We start from the raw sequence: 15,343 nt of genomic DNA on the forward strand, positions 1-15,343 counted from the left end.
CCCTTGAGCAAGGTGCAGCACCTGCTTAGCATCGCCCCTCCCCCGGGACAGGGTCACATGATGCCATGGGAGTAGGTGGCGGATGGTCGTATGAGCAGCTGATGCATATCACAAGTCTTTGTTATACGACCACTGACACCAGGCAGACAATCTCTGAATGATGGCTGGGGTCACCCACTTTGCAAAGATATTGGTCAGAAGGCAATGGCAAACCACTTCTGGTGAAAGAATTTGCCAGGAACACTCATGGTGATAGACTACGATTGCCTACGTCATACAACATGGCACATAATGATGATTACTAATTTCATCAGTTCAGCACAACACTGTGGGCTGAAGGGCCTGTTCCTGTTGTTCTATGTTCCAACATAATTAAGGGCCCCTCCCACCCTGGACATTCTCTCTTCTCCCCCCTCCCATCAGGCAGAAGTCACCAGGCTCAAGGATAGCTTCCACTCTGCTGATATAATACTCCTGAACAAACGCCTTGTACAAGAGAGATTCCAGTCTGCCTTGCCCACGCTGCACTTACTATGTAACACCATGCTCTGAATTGCTCTGTCCCATCTGAACTAACTCAGTGTATGGGATGTGCTGTCTGGGTGCTTTCAGACGAACGTTTCAGCAACCAAAATAAAGTAATGTTTCATTGCCTAATGGGTAAAACACATCCAGCCCACTCCCGCCCCAATACTGATCAGCTCAGAGAAGAGCCAACTGCCTTCCCTGACTGCACCAGCCAGGTCCCCACACCTACCGTCCAGAGACAACCAGTCCAGCTGGGAGCTGGGCAGGGCCAAGCTGTTGCGTGCTCTGTATTCAAACATCACCGTGTTGGAGACGAGGGGGGGCTTCTCCCGTGTCACGTGCAGCCTTACCACACCAGCCTCATGGGCTGCAACAGAACAGACAGCAGTCAGTGCCCACCGGGCACAGGACAGGGAAGGCAGAGGGTAGGGTGAGGGATTGGAGGAGGGTAGGGAGATGACAGAGTGAAGATAGTCAAGTGTCCTCACCAACCATTCCTGCTAGAACAGAGGCATGTGGGACAGGGAGGGTTAGGGAGGGCATAGAGGAAAGGAGGTGCAGAGGTGGCGGCAGGGGAGAGGGGAGAAAGAGAGAGCTCACCGTACATTCTGAAAATCAGGAGCCTACTGGGTCCAGATGGTACGGACACTGGAACCTCTGACCTGCGGATGGTATGAGGTCTGGATTTGGAGTGAGGGGTCATAACCTGGGGATAGGGGTCGCAACCTTGGGTGAGGAAGTTATGATCCAAGGGAGAATGGGATTATGACCCATGTGAGCAGGCATAACCTGGGGATGTGGGATTCATGATCCAAAGTGACTTTGGGTGAGGGGTCATGACCTGAAAAGATGAGTCACATACCTGGGGACGGAGGTCGTGAACTGGGTTGAGGGTTCTTGCACCTAGGGACACCAGGTCATGATGGAAATGAGGTGGTCACCAACCTGGGCAGTAGCAGCGAAGGACTCCGGACTGGATGAGCGCAGCTGACACGGTGATGTGATCGAAAACACAGGAATATCCATCAGCGCCGTCTCCCCACTGCCCCGTGATCAACACCTTCACTCCGCCCTGGCATGAGGGAGGGAGCATCAGAGCCTGCATTGACCCCACCACCCCCAACAACTTCCCCATACCCCCCAAACCGCCTCGTCTACATACACCCCCCATCAGCATGTGCCTCACTCACCCAGTGCGAGAGGAGAGAAACATCAGACACAGCCCCGACCACCCGACCCTGACAGGAGGGAGGCCTGGCACACCACTCAAACACCCACACCCCGACCCTCCTCATCTTTGCCCCATCCTGGACAGGAGGGTGAGGCGTCAGATCTTCAACCACCCCAACACTGCACACAACCCCACCACCCCATTCTGACCTGGAGGGAGGGAGCATCAGACCTGGCACACACACTTGCCCGACACTCCCAATATCACTTGCCCCTTGCCCTCACCCTGGGCAGATGTGAGGCAGTATCACCTAACCACCACCCCAACGCATTCCACCCCCAACACCTTACCCTCACAAGCTCTGCATACAGCCCCCAGAGCTCTACCCCACACCTTTGCCCAAAAAAATCTGGGAGGACTTTCAGCCCATCGAGCCAGGGCCTACCCTCCTCCCTGCCCAGCACACCACTCCTTCTCGACTCCATATGGCTCCTTATTAACAACAGGACATCAGTCTGATTGTTCTGGGTCAGATCAAGTACCAAGTGACCGACAATGGAAAAGGAGGAGTTGTGGAGGGGGGAGGCAGAGGGGTAGGGAGAAGAAGGGTTGGTGGGAGAGGGAGAAGGGGGGTGGGAGAGGGGTGTGGGAGAAGGGGGGTGGGAGAGGGGTGTGGGAGAGGGGTGTGGGAGAGGGGTGTGGGAGAGGGGTGTGGGAGAGGGGTGTGGGAGAGGGGGGTGGGAGAGGAAGTGGGGTGGGTGAGAGAGGTGGGGGTGAAGTGGGGTGAGGGGGAGAGAGGGGTAAGAGAGGGGGAGTTGGGGTAAGGGGGTAGAGAGTGTGTATGTGTACGTGCGTGAGTACAAGTGTGTATGTGTGCATGTGTATATACATACACGTACATACAGAGGAGTGGGAAAAGGATGAGGCAAATCGAGCTCAAAGTTTATGACCTGGAATCTCAGCTTCAATCCCTGCAATGCATTAGTGAGGGGAAGAATTTCAGAAGTTAGTCACACCAAGAAGATTATCTACTTCATATTCGGTCTGTGGCAGGGACAAGAAGGTGTGACTGAGTGAAGCAGGTGGGGGAGCCAAGAGATAGTGCTGGAGGAGCTTCCTCAAAAAGTCTGAGATTGTTGCTCCTGTGAGGATGAAGTGGGGGCTGAGGGAAGAATGAGCTAGCATGCCATGAACAGCATGGTTCAGGGAGCCATTCAAGAGCAAGGACAGAAGAGAGATGCAGATGCATTTGGGGATAGTATCTTCAGGGAAAATAGACACAATTCTCTGTCACAGGGATGGAGAGTCCCGAAGGCTCTGTGTCTGCCTGGTGGCTGGGTTCAAGACACCTCATCTGACCTGCAGAGGAATTTGGAGTGGGACAGGAAAAATTCAGTTGTCATGGTTCACGTGGATACCAACAATACAGAAAGAACTAGGAAAGAGGTTCTGCTGAGGAAATTTCAGCAGCCAAGGACTAAATTAAATCGCACAGCCATAAAGGTAATAACCGCTGGACTGTTACGTTGGTCACGGGCAAACTGACACAGGCACATAAGATCACAGAGAAATAAAGGTGTGGGTCAAAGATTGGTGTGGGAGAAGTGCGTTTGAATTTGTGAGACATTGCACCAGTATTGGGGAAGAAGAGAGCTGCTCTGATGGTACCGGCGAGTCACAGAACTAAGGCTGTGGGTAGGGCTTAAAGCTAAATAGTGGAGAGGTGGGTGCTGGGTTTAACAGTTCAGAAAAGTGAAGGTAAAATAAAAGTGAAGATAAAGTAAAAGGGAAGGAGAGTGCAAGAGTGGATATGAAAGTCCCCAGAATAAAGTATAGACAGAAAGTTTAGAAATAAATAATTTAACTCAACATCGAAAAGGGTGATGAATACAGGATTATCAGTGTTATATGTGAATGTACACAGCATATGAGAAAGGTTGATGATCTTGCAGAGCCATTAGAGCTATGGTGCATGCCAGTTTGATTTCAATGTCTGGATAGGTACATGGAGAGAAGGGGTACGGATGGCTATGTCTGGGTGCAGGTCAATGGGGCTAGGCTGTTTAAATGGTTCAGCACAGACTAGATGGCCCAAAGGGCCTGTTTCTGTGCTGTACTTTTCTATGACTCTGTGACTATTGACAGTTACGGTGTTGTGGACATCACTGAGATGTGGCTGAAAGAAGATCATACTTGGGAGCTTAACACCCAAGGACGCACGTTATATCAAAAGTACAGGAGGGTAGACAAAGGGGAGGGGTGGCTCTGTTGGTAAAAAGGGAAATCAAATTCTTTGAAAGAAGTGACACAGGACTAGAAGATGTAGAATTCTTGTGGGTAGAGTTTCCAAACTTCAAGGGTTAAAAGATCCTAATGGAAATTATATACTGGGCTCCAAACAGGAAGCAGGTTTTGGGATACTAATTACAATAGGAGATAGAAAAGTCATGTAAAAAGGACAATGTTACGATTGTCATGGGGGATTTCAGTGTGCAAGGAGATTGGGAAAATTAGGTTGGTGCTGGATCCCAAGAGAGAGAATTTGTAGAATACCTAAGGATGGCTTTTTACTGCAGCTTCTGGTTGATAAGATAATTCTGGATTTAATAAGGGAGCTCAAGGTAAAGGAACGCTAGGAGCAGTGATCATAATATGATAGAATTCACTTTGCAGTTTGAAAGGGATAAGCTAAAGTCAAATAAATCAGTATTGCAGTGGAGTAAAGGGAATTACAGAGACATGAGAGAGGAGCTGGCCAAAGTTAATTGGAAGGGGACACTAGCAAGGATGATGGTACAGCAGTAATGGCTCGACTTTCTGGGAGTCATTCAGGGAACACGGGATCGATTAATCAAAAAAATGAAATATTTTAAAGGGAGGATGAAGCAACTGTGGTTGACAAGAGAAGTCAAAGACAGCATATAAGTAAAAGAGAGGCCATATAATATAGCAAAAATTAGTGGGAAGCTGGAGAACTGGGAAACTTTTAAAAACCAACAGAAGATAACTAAAAAAACAATGAGGGAAAAGATGACATATGAAGGTCAGATAGCCAATAATATCAAAGAGGATACCAGAAGATTTTTCAGATATACAAAGACCAAAAAAAAGAGGCAAAAGTAGATACAAGACCACTGGAAAATAATGCTGGAGGTAATACTAGAGGATAAAGAAATTGCAGACTAATTCAGCAAGTATTTTGCATCTGTCTTCACTATGGTTACACCAGCAATATGCCAGAAATACTCAAGAGTCAGGGGGCAGAAGTGAATTTAATCACTATTGCTAAGAGAAGGTGCTTGGGAAGCTGCAAAGTTTGAAGATAGATAAGTCACCTGATCTAGATGGACTATACCTCAAGGTTCTGAAAGAGGTAGCTTAGGAGATTGTGGAGGCGTTGGTAATGATCTTTCAAGTATCACTAGATTCTGGAATAGATCCAGAGGACTGGAAAGTTGCAAATGTCACTCCACTTTTTTAAGGGGGAGTGGCAAAAGACAGGAAATTATGAGTCTGTCTGATTTGAGTGGAAGATGTTGGTGTCCATTATTAACAATAAAGTTTCAAGGTACTTGAAGGCACATGATAAAGTAGGCCAAAGTCAGCATTGTTTCCTTGTGGGGAAATCTTTCCTGGCAAATTTGTTGGAATTATTTGAGGAAATAGCAAGCAGACGAGTCAAATGAGAGTCAATGGATGGTGTTTACTTGGGTTTTCAGAAGGCCTTTGACAAGGTGCTGCAATGAGGGTCTTAACAAGATTAAGACCCATGGAATTACAGAAAAGATAGGATAGAAAATTGGTTGACTGATGGGATGCAAAGAACGGGAATAAAGAGGCCCTTTTCTGGTTGGCTGCTGGCAACTAGTAGTGTTCCACATGGGTCATTGTTGGGACCGCTTCTTTTCATGTTAGATGTCAATGATTAGGATGATGGAATTTTTGTCTTTGTGGCCAAGTTTGTGGACAAAACAAAGATAGGTGACGAGAAGGTTGTGTTGTGGAAGAAGGGACTTGGACATACGAGGAGAATGGGTAAAGAGTTGGCAGGAGGAATACAATTAGGGAAATGCTGGTCATGCACTTGGGTAAAAGGAATAAAGGTGTAGATACGGAGCAAATTCAGAAATTGGAGGTGCCTGGAGGGAGAAGAGGGGAAGAAGTTAGTGCTGGGACTGAACAGTATCATTCCACAGGGAAATGGGCATCTTACCTCAGGATAGGACCACTCCGGGGAGAAGTCCGTGATGCTGACAGAGGGTCCCTCCAGGGCGGTACTGGGGGAGAGGCTGGGCAGGTCTGCTGGAGCTGCAGGAACCTCGGGGAAGACTGCAGCTCTGTCTGTTCCCACGGGCTGCTGGGGTGATCGTGAGGCTGATGTCTCGGGGAAGGTTGGAGAGATAGTGTGGTCCGATGATTCAGCTGAGGGGTATGCCCTTCCTCCCTCACCTCCACCCTCTGCCATGAAGTCCGGGATCAGGTCCGGGAATTGGCTGTCAAACGAGATGTCAAAGTGGTCGATGTCCAGCTCGAGGCTGGCAGGGGGATGCTGGGTGGGGGGCATCTCACTCTGTATAATGGAGTACAAGTCGCTGCTATTCCCACAGGGCAGCGCCCCATAACCCGGCTCCACCTTCCCTGCCCCTTTCTGCAGACCTGTCCCCTGGGAGGTGTCCATCGGGGTCTCAGCCTCGGGAACCACCGTCCGCAGACCCCCAACCCCCAGCTTGTCCCTCTCCCCTCTGTTGTCAGTGGCCTCCTGTGGAAACTGGCAGAGGGGCTCAGTCCCCAGGATCGCCGGGGCCGAGGGATCAGACCCACTGCTGTGGCCCCCTGCGTCTCCGTGGAAGAACGATCTGCATGGTGAAGGGAGAGGGGCTCCCATGGGGGAGGGCTGGGGGAAAGTGCCGGTATAGGGTTTGGGGGAGCCCGTGTCGTTGTAATCCAGCACAGTGGCCAGGTCTAGGGCAGGCGACTCCACGCACACTGTGGCTGCAGCTGGATCCCGTCTCACTGTCATCAGGCCTGGAGTCTGTGGGAAGACAGAAGTGGAGGAGACGGGAGGCATCCCACAGTCAGGGAGTCGGGACTCTCTCCCTGGTCCTGCACTCTCCAGGCTTGCCTCCCTCTCTAGGGAGTCTCCCAGGCCCAGCGCAGGGTAGGCTGGGGCAATGTTGCCCCCCTCCCTGGCACTCCCTCCACCCCCGTATGTCTGACCTTGCTTGGGGCTGTTGAGGAAGGAATCGGGGTCGAAAGTGGGACTGGTCTCGGAGGTGTCCATGCTGGTCTCGGACAGCACCAGTCCACTCCCAGTGCTAGACGCCAGGGCCAAGGTCAGGTCTCGGCTGCCCAGACCAGCGGCCTGGCTGCTGACCGCCAGCTGCTGACTGCCGAGGGCCAAAGACACTGGCTTGTCACCGACGCCCGTCATCAGGATGAGGGCATTGCGGGGAATGCTGCACGTCACTGTGGCAATGCTGAGATTTGGCACATTGGTGACACAGGCAATGGTGGTGAGCTCTCGGTTGCCATAACTGCCGTTACTCCGCGCTCCCGGGGTGCGGCTGCTGGGATCCACATTGTCTAGCGTGCCCGAGGGCGAGGCCTCTCTGCCCCCCTTCACCCGAGGCACAGACTTGGGCAGTTTCACCAACTTCTTGTCCTGATTGACCACATTGCCGCTGCTGTCGGCCGCCGAGAGGTTTTGCACTTCCGTTAAGGCAGAGCAGGGAGCCAGACCAAGGTCCACCTTGGGCGAGATGATCCGGTGCTTGGTGCTGTTACACTTGTGAGGTATGTTTCCTCGGCTCCCTGCACAACACAGACAGCCGGGAACATCAGCACAGCCCCAACCCCGGCGAATGCAGCCCCAACCCCAGCAAATGCAGCCCCAACCCTGGATGGGAATCCACAACTCCAGTCAATGGACAGGGGGATCGTATCATTCAACATCAAGCCAGTGCTGGCTGAGAACAATTCATTCCCTCCCACCCCCCACCCTTGGTCATAAAGGTCAGAGCGCATGGTATCCGAGGACCTTTTAAAAAAAAACTGGATGCAACGCTGACTGGTAAGTGATGGTGGAGGGGCGCTGTACCAATTGGAAGCCTGTGATCTGTGGTGCACCACATTGTGACCCACTCACATTTCTAAGTCCCAAAACCAGTCTCCCCATGTTCTCATCAATTCCCCCCCAACCATCATTTCTGTCCCCACCCAGGGGGGGCAGTTTACAGGCAGTGTGTCAGACATGTGAATGAGCAGAAAGATTAGCGAATTGGCAGGTGACATGAAATCTGGTGGTGCTGTTGACCGTGAGGAGCGATCTCGAGCCACAGAATGGCATCAGGCAGCAAGCAAGGGTGGCAACAAGGACATAATGCAATGAATGCTGAGTAACAGAGAGGCCTTCGCATAGAGTCCAAAGTTCCCTGTAAGGCAAACAGATTGCCTGTCTTCACTAGCCAGGGTGTAGAACATACGAGCAGGGAGGTTAAAGATCATTGCCTGCTGCAGAGGTGAACAACTGTGTGCACTAAGGGAAGAGGTGACTATGCTGGAGAGAGTGCAGAGGATGTTCCCTAGATGTAGCATTTCAGTTAGAGTGATAGCATCACAGCAAAAAATACAGGCTATTTGGCCCATTTAGTCTGTGCCAAATTATTCTCATAATTCTCATCGACCTACACCTTGAACATAGCCCTCCATACCCCTCCCATCTATGTACCTATCCCAACTTTTCTTAAATGTTGAAATTGAACCCACATCCACACTTCCACTGGCAGCTCGCTCCACACTTGCAGCACCATCTATCTGAAGTTTCCACTAAGGGGCCCCTTAAATATTTCACCTTTCACCCTTAATCTATGAGCTCTAGATCTAGTTTAAAACCAACTCCAGTGGAACAAGCCGGCTTGCATTAACCCTCTCTATCCACATGTCTGTAATGTGCCGTGTCGGATGACATGGACGATCATGGTCTTTCTATGACCATGATTGTTTTTGGCAAATTTTTGCTACAGAAGTGGTTTGCCATTGCCTTCTTCTGGGCAGAGTCTTTACAAGACGGGTGACCCCAGCCATTATCAATACTCTCCAGATATTGTCAGTGGTCACATAAACAGGATTAGTGATATGATCAGCTGCTCATATGACCATCCTCCTTCTGTTCTCATAGCTTCACATGACCCTGATCGGGGGGAGGGGGTACCTAAGCAGGTACTACACATTGCCCAAGGGTGACCTGCAAGTTAGTGGAGGGAAGGAGTGCATACTCCTCCTTTGGTAGGTAGCAACGTATCTTCACCCTGCCACTCAAAAGCCCAATCTATACCCGTCATAATTTTGTACATCTTTATCAAACCTCCTTCATTCTCTAGGTAAATAAGTCCTAACCTAGTCCATCTTGCCTTTTAACTCAAGTCCTCAAGACCCAGTAACGTCCTTCTAAATTTTCTCTTTACTTTTTCAGTCCTACTTACATCTTTTCTGTATGTAGGTGACCAGAACTGCACACAATACTCTAAATTAGGCCTCACCAACATCTTATTCAACTTCAACATAACATCCCAACTCCAGTACTGAATACTTTGATTCATGAAAACAATATAACACAAACTCTCTTTACGACCCTATCTACCTGTGACACCATTTTCAAGGAATTATGGACCTGTATTCCCAAGCCCCTCTGTTCTGCTGCAGTCCTCAGTGCCCACTATTCATTGTGTATGCAGAGAGACCTGTTGGAAGTGTACACCAACATGACAGACATGGGTAGGCCAGACAGTGAGGAACCCATCCTCACGGCAGGGAGGTCTAAACCAAGAAAGTGTGGATTTAAAGTGAGGCTTAGATACCTGAGGAGGAGAATTTTCCCCTGAAGAGAGGTGGGATCTCAGCACACAGCCAGAGGTGGTGTTGGGAGCAGAGACTCTAACCACATCAAGGCACTTCAATAGCTAACATATAGGGGTTATGGGCCAAGAGCTGGGAAATTGAGTTGTTATAGCTGGGTGCTCATGGTCAGGATGGAGGCCTGTTTCCTGTACACATTTCCAGTACCCATTCCCCGCCCATCCACACATATTTCCATCATCTAACTCCACCTCCACTCACACATTCAGGGGTGGCAGGGCAACTTTTAGCAGCCAATTGCCCACCAACCTTGTGTGTCAGGATGTGGAAAAAAACCAGGGCACTCTTGCCTCCCCCCGGGGAAAACTACGTGGGCACGTGCAAACTCCACATGGAGGTTGGGACTGAACTCTGAGCCAGTGAATATAGGTTAGTCCTTGGGGGAAACCACTGTGGGGCAGCAGTCAACTCAACAGTGTTTAAACCAACGGCCACGAATGGGTGGGGCATGAACTTACCGAGGCCACTGTTGAAGAGGCACATGTGAGTGCGGGGCGGGGGTTGACTCTCCAGAACCTGATGGACCAGCTGTTCGACTGAGAACTCCACGGACCCATTGCCATTGCTACATGTCCACTTGATGCAGTGGACTTCAACGGAGAGACAAACAGTCAGTGAGACAGTGTTTAGACAGAGTCAAGAGAGTCAGTGACAGACAATCTGTGCCCCTTGTGGGACAGGGGCAGGCTGCAGCCCCAGCCTCAGGCTCCCTGAGCTAATCCCATTGCTCCCATCGACCCCATACATTTTGAATGGACCCTCCAACTGAGGGTAATTGAGGAGCCCGTTCCCCCACGTTCCTCACAAATGTTACCTGAAACCTTTCCTCCAGCCGTGGTGGTTTTAGCTTGGTCGCTCCTGTCTGACCCCTTCACGGACCCCTCCTCCCACCTGGCTCCCCATTTCATCCACCTCTGAGAAACCCCTGAATTCCCTCACCAAGTGTGGGGCACCCAAATGGACCGGCTGTGCCCCAACGAGAGGGAACATCTGGAAGGCTGCAGAAGTCCAGCACCACCCATGGAGGGGGTGGAGGGGGGAGTTATACCGGGTGACAGGCCCTGCTCCCACCCATCTCCTGCCATCACAGTACCACCCTCATTGAAAAGCGATTGTCCTGAAGGCATCGCTGCCAGCTACCAGGCAAGGCTGGGCTCTGGTAAGCTTGTCTGCACTCCAAGCGTGGCTGATATTGCCCAGAGACCACTTCCTAATCACCCAGACAAGGTGCAAGCCGCTCTTAAACAAGCACCCTGCAACCCCTCTCCATATCCAGCACGAAGAGGCAGTGGGGGCAGTCACAGGGAGAGTGGAGAGCGGTGTGGGCTGATGGCGAGCATGCGACTGACAGGAAGTGGCAGAGAATGACAGAAATCCAGACGAGTGACAGGGATCTATGTGGCATGACAGGGATTGACGGGGAGAGGTGGAGGTGGCAGAGGTCAACTGGGAGAGAAGCGACAGGGAGAGGTGGGGAAGAGAGGGATCAACAGGGGTCGAATCAAATCGATGGGAAGAAGTAGAGATGACAGGGATCAACAGGAACGTGCAGAAACTAGATATGGTTCAAAGGAGTTCACGAAAATGATTCCAGAATTGAATGGCTTGTCATACAGTCTTTGATGGCTCTGGGCCTCTATTCACTAGAATTCAGGAGAATGAGGGGTGACTTATTGAACCTATCGAATGGTGAGAGGCCTTGATAGAGTGGATGTGGAGAGGATGATTCCTACGGTGGGAGAGTCTAAAACCAGAGGACACAGCGTCAGAATAGAGAGGTGTCCTTTTACAATGGAGATGCGAAGGAATTTCTTTAGCCAGAGAATGGTGAAACTGTGGAATTCATTGCCACAGGCAGCTGTAGAGGCCAAGTCTGCATGTATATTTCAAGCAGAGGATGATGGATTCTTGATTGGTCAGGACATGAAGGGATACGGGGCGAAGGCAGATTAGGGTTGAGAGGAAAATGTCGGAGCAGATACAAAGGGCCAAGTGGCCTTATAGTCTCACGTAGGTTTGGACTGACGGGGTGGGAGGTTGACGGTTGCGTGGCAGGCTACACCGGGATTGATAGGAGTCTCCGCGAGAGCCTATACAACTTGCAGATGAACATGAGTTGACAGTCAGTGACTGGGACTGACGCGGGGGGGGGCAGTGACAGCGGTATGGCAGGGTAGATCGGGATCGACGGAAATCTCCGAAAGCGCTAGTACAACTTACACATGGGCTTGAGCTGACAGATGAGCTCTTCTTTAGACCACTTGAGCCACTCCTTCCGGTCGCTGCTGCTGGGGCTGAGCATGGGCCCACAGATCTTGCCACAGTCCTCAGTGACTGGCACATTCAGGTAGTGAACCAGTACAATGTCGGGGTTCTGCCAGAGACCACAGTTAGGGAGTCACAGGGCAGGAGGATGCCTACACCCATACACATCTCATACCCCAACACCGAATGCAAAACCCCACACTGGACCCAGAACTCCCATGTCCTCAAAGCAAACCCACTGAACCCACACCTATGCTGTCCCCATACTCGCCCCCACATCAAACCCACATGCCTGCACAGGCTACCCGAAACACCGTGCACCCGTCCCCTGGGTATGTGGGACCAGTGTGTCTGCCACCCTGGGTAACGGGACACCCCCGGGTACACAGTGCCCCGTGCACCAGCCCCATGAGCACAGAACCCTGTACACCTGTTCTCCCCCTCCCCCCATTACATGGATCCCCATGGCCTGCCCCATGGGTAAACTGTACCCTGTGAGCCCCCCACCACGGTACATGGGGACCAATGCGTCTGTCCCCCACCCCTTGGGTTCACAAGCCGTGGAGTGAACAGGGCTTTTTGTTCCTACCTGGAGAAGCCAGTAACACCTGCGGTGGAATGTTGGAATGATGGAAGAATGCACGTAACAGCCATACAGACACTGTGGAAAGAACAGCAAGAGGTCAGACACACCGTCTCACCCACACTTGTCCGGCACCATCTGGTGCCGAGCACAGAAACCAGGATCAAGGGTCCTCTCTCAACTCCCAGCCAGCCCAGGCTTTGCTCAGTCCAGAGATCCAAGGACAGCAGCTCCTATCACTGCCACCACCTCCCCTCCCCCTACAACCTGACTTTTCCTGTCCAGAACTCTGTCAATCTCCTCTCACAAATGTTCCATGACTTGTCCTCCATGAAGCCAGAAGAGACCTCTCCTCACCTCAGTCCTACACGGCTCATCCTGGATGCAGAGAAAGGAGCTGGTCAGGGAAGCAGTGTATCTGTTGAAGCCAGCCAGGATCTGGAAGTTTCAGTCAGATATTTCTTGTTCTCCTGAACTCAGGTGAATACAGACGGTCTTGCCCGAAACAAGGGCTGCTCCCTCGATGCTGCCTAACTCCACCAGGATGGTCCCAAGCCAAGCTTAGAAAGGAGGGGCAGCTATGGACAGGGGCAAGCAACCCCATCCAATAAAAGCCCAGAGCTACAGAAAAGCCAAAGGAAGCTCAGAAGAGCTCATTCCCAGCAGGGCAAGGGATCGGTATAAGAATCACTGGCATATTCTGTGAAATCTGTTGTTATGTGGTAGCAATACATTGCAATACATTATAATAAAACCTATGAAATGCAGGAAATACACACACAAACTCACACATCTTTTTGAGGTATCAGTCCTTGAAGATGTCCTGGATCTTCAAAGATGAGGACAGCATGAAAGACTGGTCCAGGACAGAAGACTGTGGCAATCTGCTGTCTGTGGCCTAGGCCCTTTAGGGGTGAGTAAATATTAGATGCTACCTGGCCTTCTGAATACCTCTAGCATTTTTTGTGTGTGTGTTGCTCTGAATTTCCAGCATATACAAAAAGTCTCGTGAATACAATCCTGGTTCCCTTCATTTGTCTTTACACAACAGTCCCACCACACCAAAGCGAACTCTGCACAACCTCTGATAGACTCCTACAGTAGGTCTATCCCTGTTGGATACCAAGGCCCAGGTGTGACCAGTGACAAGACATCCCTGGTGTATTGAGAACTTCCAGCTGAGAAGACCATACTACTACTTGCTAAAGCAGGCATCGCCTTTACCCCTGGTTTAAAGACCTCAGCAGTTCAGACACCAACCTTCTCAGACCTCCTCAGCTCTGCGACCAGTCCACACACACCGAAACTACAAAGACCCTTGATCAACTGAATGCTCCAAGTGTGGAGACAGTCTCTTCATATGTTCCAGACTCTCCACAACCCCATCTGTAACCCCAACAATCCTTGCAAATACCCCACCCCACCATATCTCTCACAAGGCCGAGTGGGTAACCTCTTGGTTTCTTTAGATGGTGCCATGTCCAGTTCCCAGGGCAGAGCACTGCAAGAACCTTCACAACATGATCAACAGCTCACAGTCCATCATACTGCCTCAGGGACAGGGAGGAATGGACACACATATTTCAGATCAGCCATGATCTTACTGAATGGTGGAGCAGACTCAATGAGCCAGAGGACCAGATACTCCTGCTCCTATTTCTTATGTTCTTATACAAGCCTTGGGACATTCACCTCATCGGACGTGCTGCAGAGAAGCACCACAACTGTCTGAGATTCACTTGCCGAGGATGTGCTGGTGGATGGCATAGTCTGATCCTTTTCAGGGCAGATGTGGCTGGCCACAGACACCGAAAGCCCCAGCAACATTCACGTCCTGAACGAAGGCACAGTGGTACTCACAGCTCCAAGACCCAGGTTCGATCCCAACCTCCAGAGCTGTCTGTGTGGAGTTTGCAAGTGTCCCAGGGTTCAGGTATTCTAACACATTGTAACAATGTGTAGGGTCAATGGGTTAGCTCAGGGATGGCCAACCTATGGCATATGTGCCAAAGAGGCGCATTGCACCCCAGTGATCATAATTTAAAAAAGTAAGCCTACTCATGCAAAAAGTATTAACCAAAAACCGATTTGTAGAAAAAAATCTATAACAGGAATTGAAGTAGCCTAGAGCTAGAAATGGGTTTTACTGAGAATAAATCTAACACCTAGCAATTATTTTTAGCGATTTTATTATTTCATGCACATCTTTTGGCGAATGTTATCTTCTTTCACATTAATCTGTTTTCAATTTTTTAAAAAATATTCAATGAGTCAAACTAGGAAAGAAGGACTTTTGTTCTGCAGTTGTTTCATAACTGTTCAATACACGTTTGGTACTTGTTTGATCCTGAGGCACCAGGCGTCTGCACCAGCGGTGCGTCGCAGGTTTTTGCCAGTCAGTTTACAACTGACATTCGTGCACTATGAAGTTGTGCTTCATTCATCCTTTGTGAACATTTGCAGTTTTGTACTTTTTCAAAAATTAAGCCTTGTTTTTACATTCAGTTACCCATCACAGTGCAAAAGAAAAGCAGAAAGTGATAATAGCATGAATTCAATGAACAGTGGGAAAATGAGTTCTTATTTATAGCGGGTCCATCAGGAAAACCGTTGCGCACTGTTTGTGAAAACACTTTCACACATAATAGAAGACATGAACCTAATAGACAGTATAAAACACAACATCAGACTGAAGTAGAAAGAAAACTGAAGCCAGTGCTTGGGCCTGAGTTACGAAAAGAATATGTGATTAAGAAAAAGGAAGAAATAAAAAGAAGACAAAATATATTTGTTAAAAGTCTCATTAAGGTTTATCTTGTTTTTATATTAAATCAAGATATCATGTAAAAATGCTAAATATGTCTATATTAACATATTTTACA

General features: G+C 49.8%; 1 protein-coding gene across 6 annotated transcripts in view; it reads right to left on the reverse strand.

Moving 5' to 3' along the window:
* LOC132397051 (calmodulin-binding transcription activator 2-like) overlaps positions 1-15,343 on the reverse strand; it is a 221,645-nt gene that overhangs the window by 134,284 nt on the left and 72,018 nt on the right. For all 6 annotated transcript variants that reach the window (XR_009513250.1, XM_059975300.1, XM_059975302.1 and 3 more), the window contains 6 exons: positions 12,468-12,539; positions 11,834-11,987; positions 10,072-10,203; positions 5,913-7,510; positions 1,474-1,600; positions 758-895 (listed from right to left, as the gene is read on the reverse strand). Coding sequence is in view for 5 of the 6 variants with exons in the window: in XM_059975300.1 (XP_059831283.1) it covers positions 758-895; positions 1,474-1,600; positions 5,913-7,510; positions 10,072-10,203; positions 11,834-11,987; positions 12,468-12,539 (2,221 nt within the window). In the remaining variant the exon portion in view is untranslated. The remainder of the gene's footprint in view (positions 1-757; positions 896-1,473; positions 1,601-5,912; positions 7,511-10,071; positions 10,204-11,833; positions 11,988-12,467; positions 12,540-15,343) is intronic.

The sequence above is a fragment of the Hypanus sabinus genome, chromosome 7 (genome assembly GCF_030144855.1).
Source record: "Hypanus sabinus isolate sHypSab1 chromosome 7, sHypSab1.hap1, whole genome shotgun sequence".
Classification (NCBI taxonomy): Eukaryota; Metazoa; Chordata; class Chondrichthyes; order Myliobatiformes; family Dasyatidae; genus Hypanus; species Hypanus sabinus.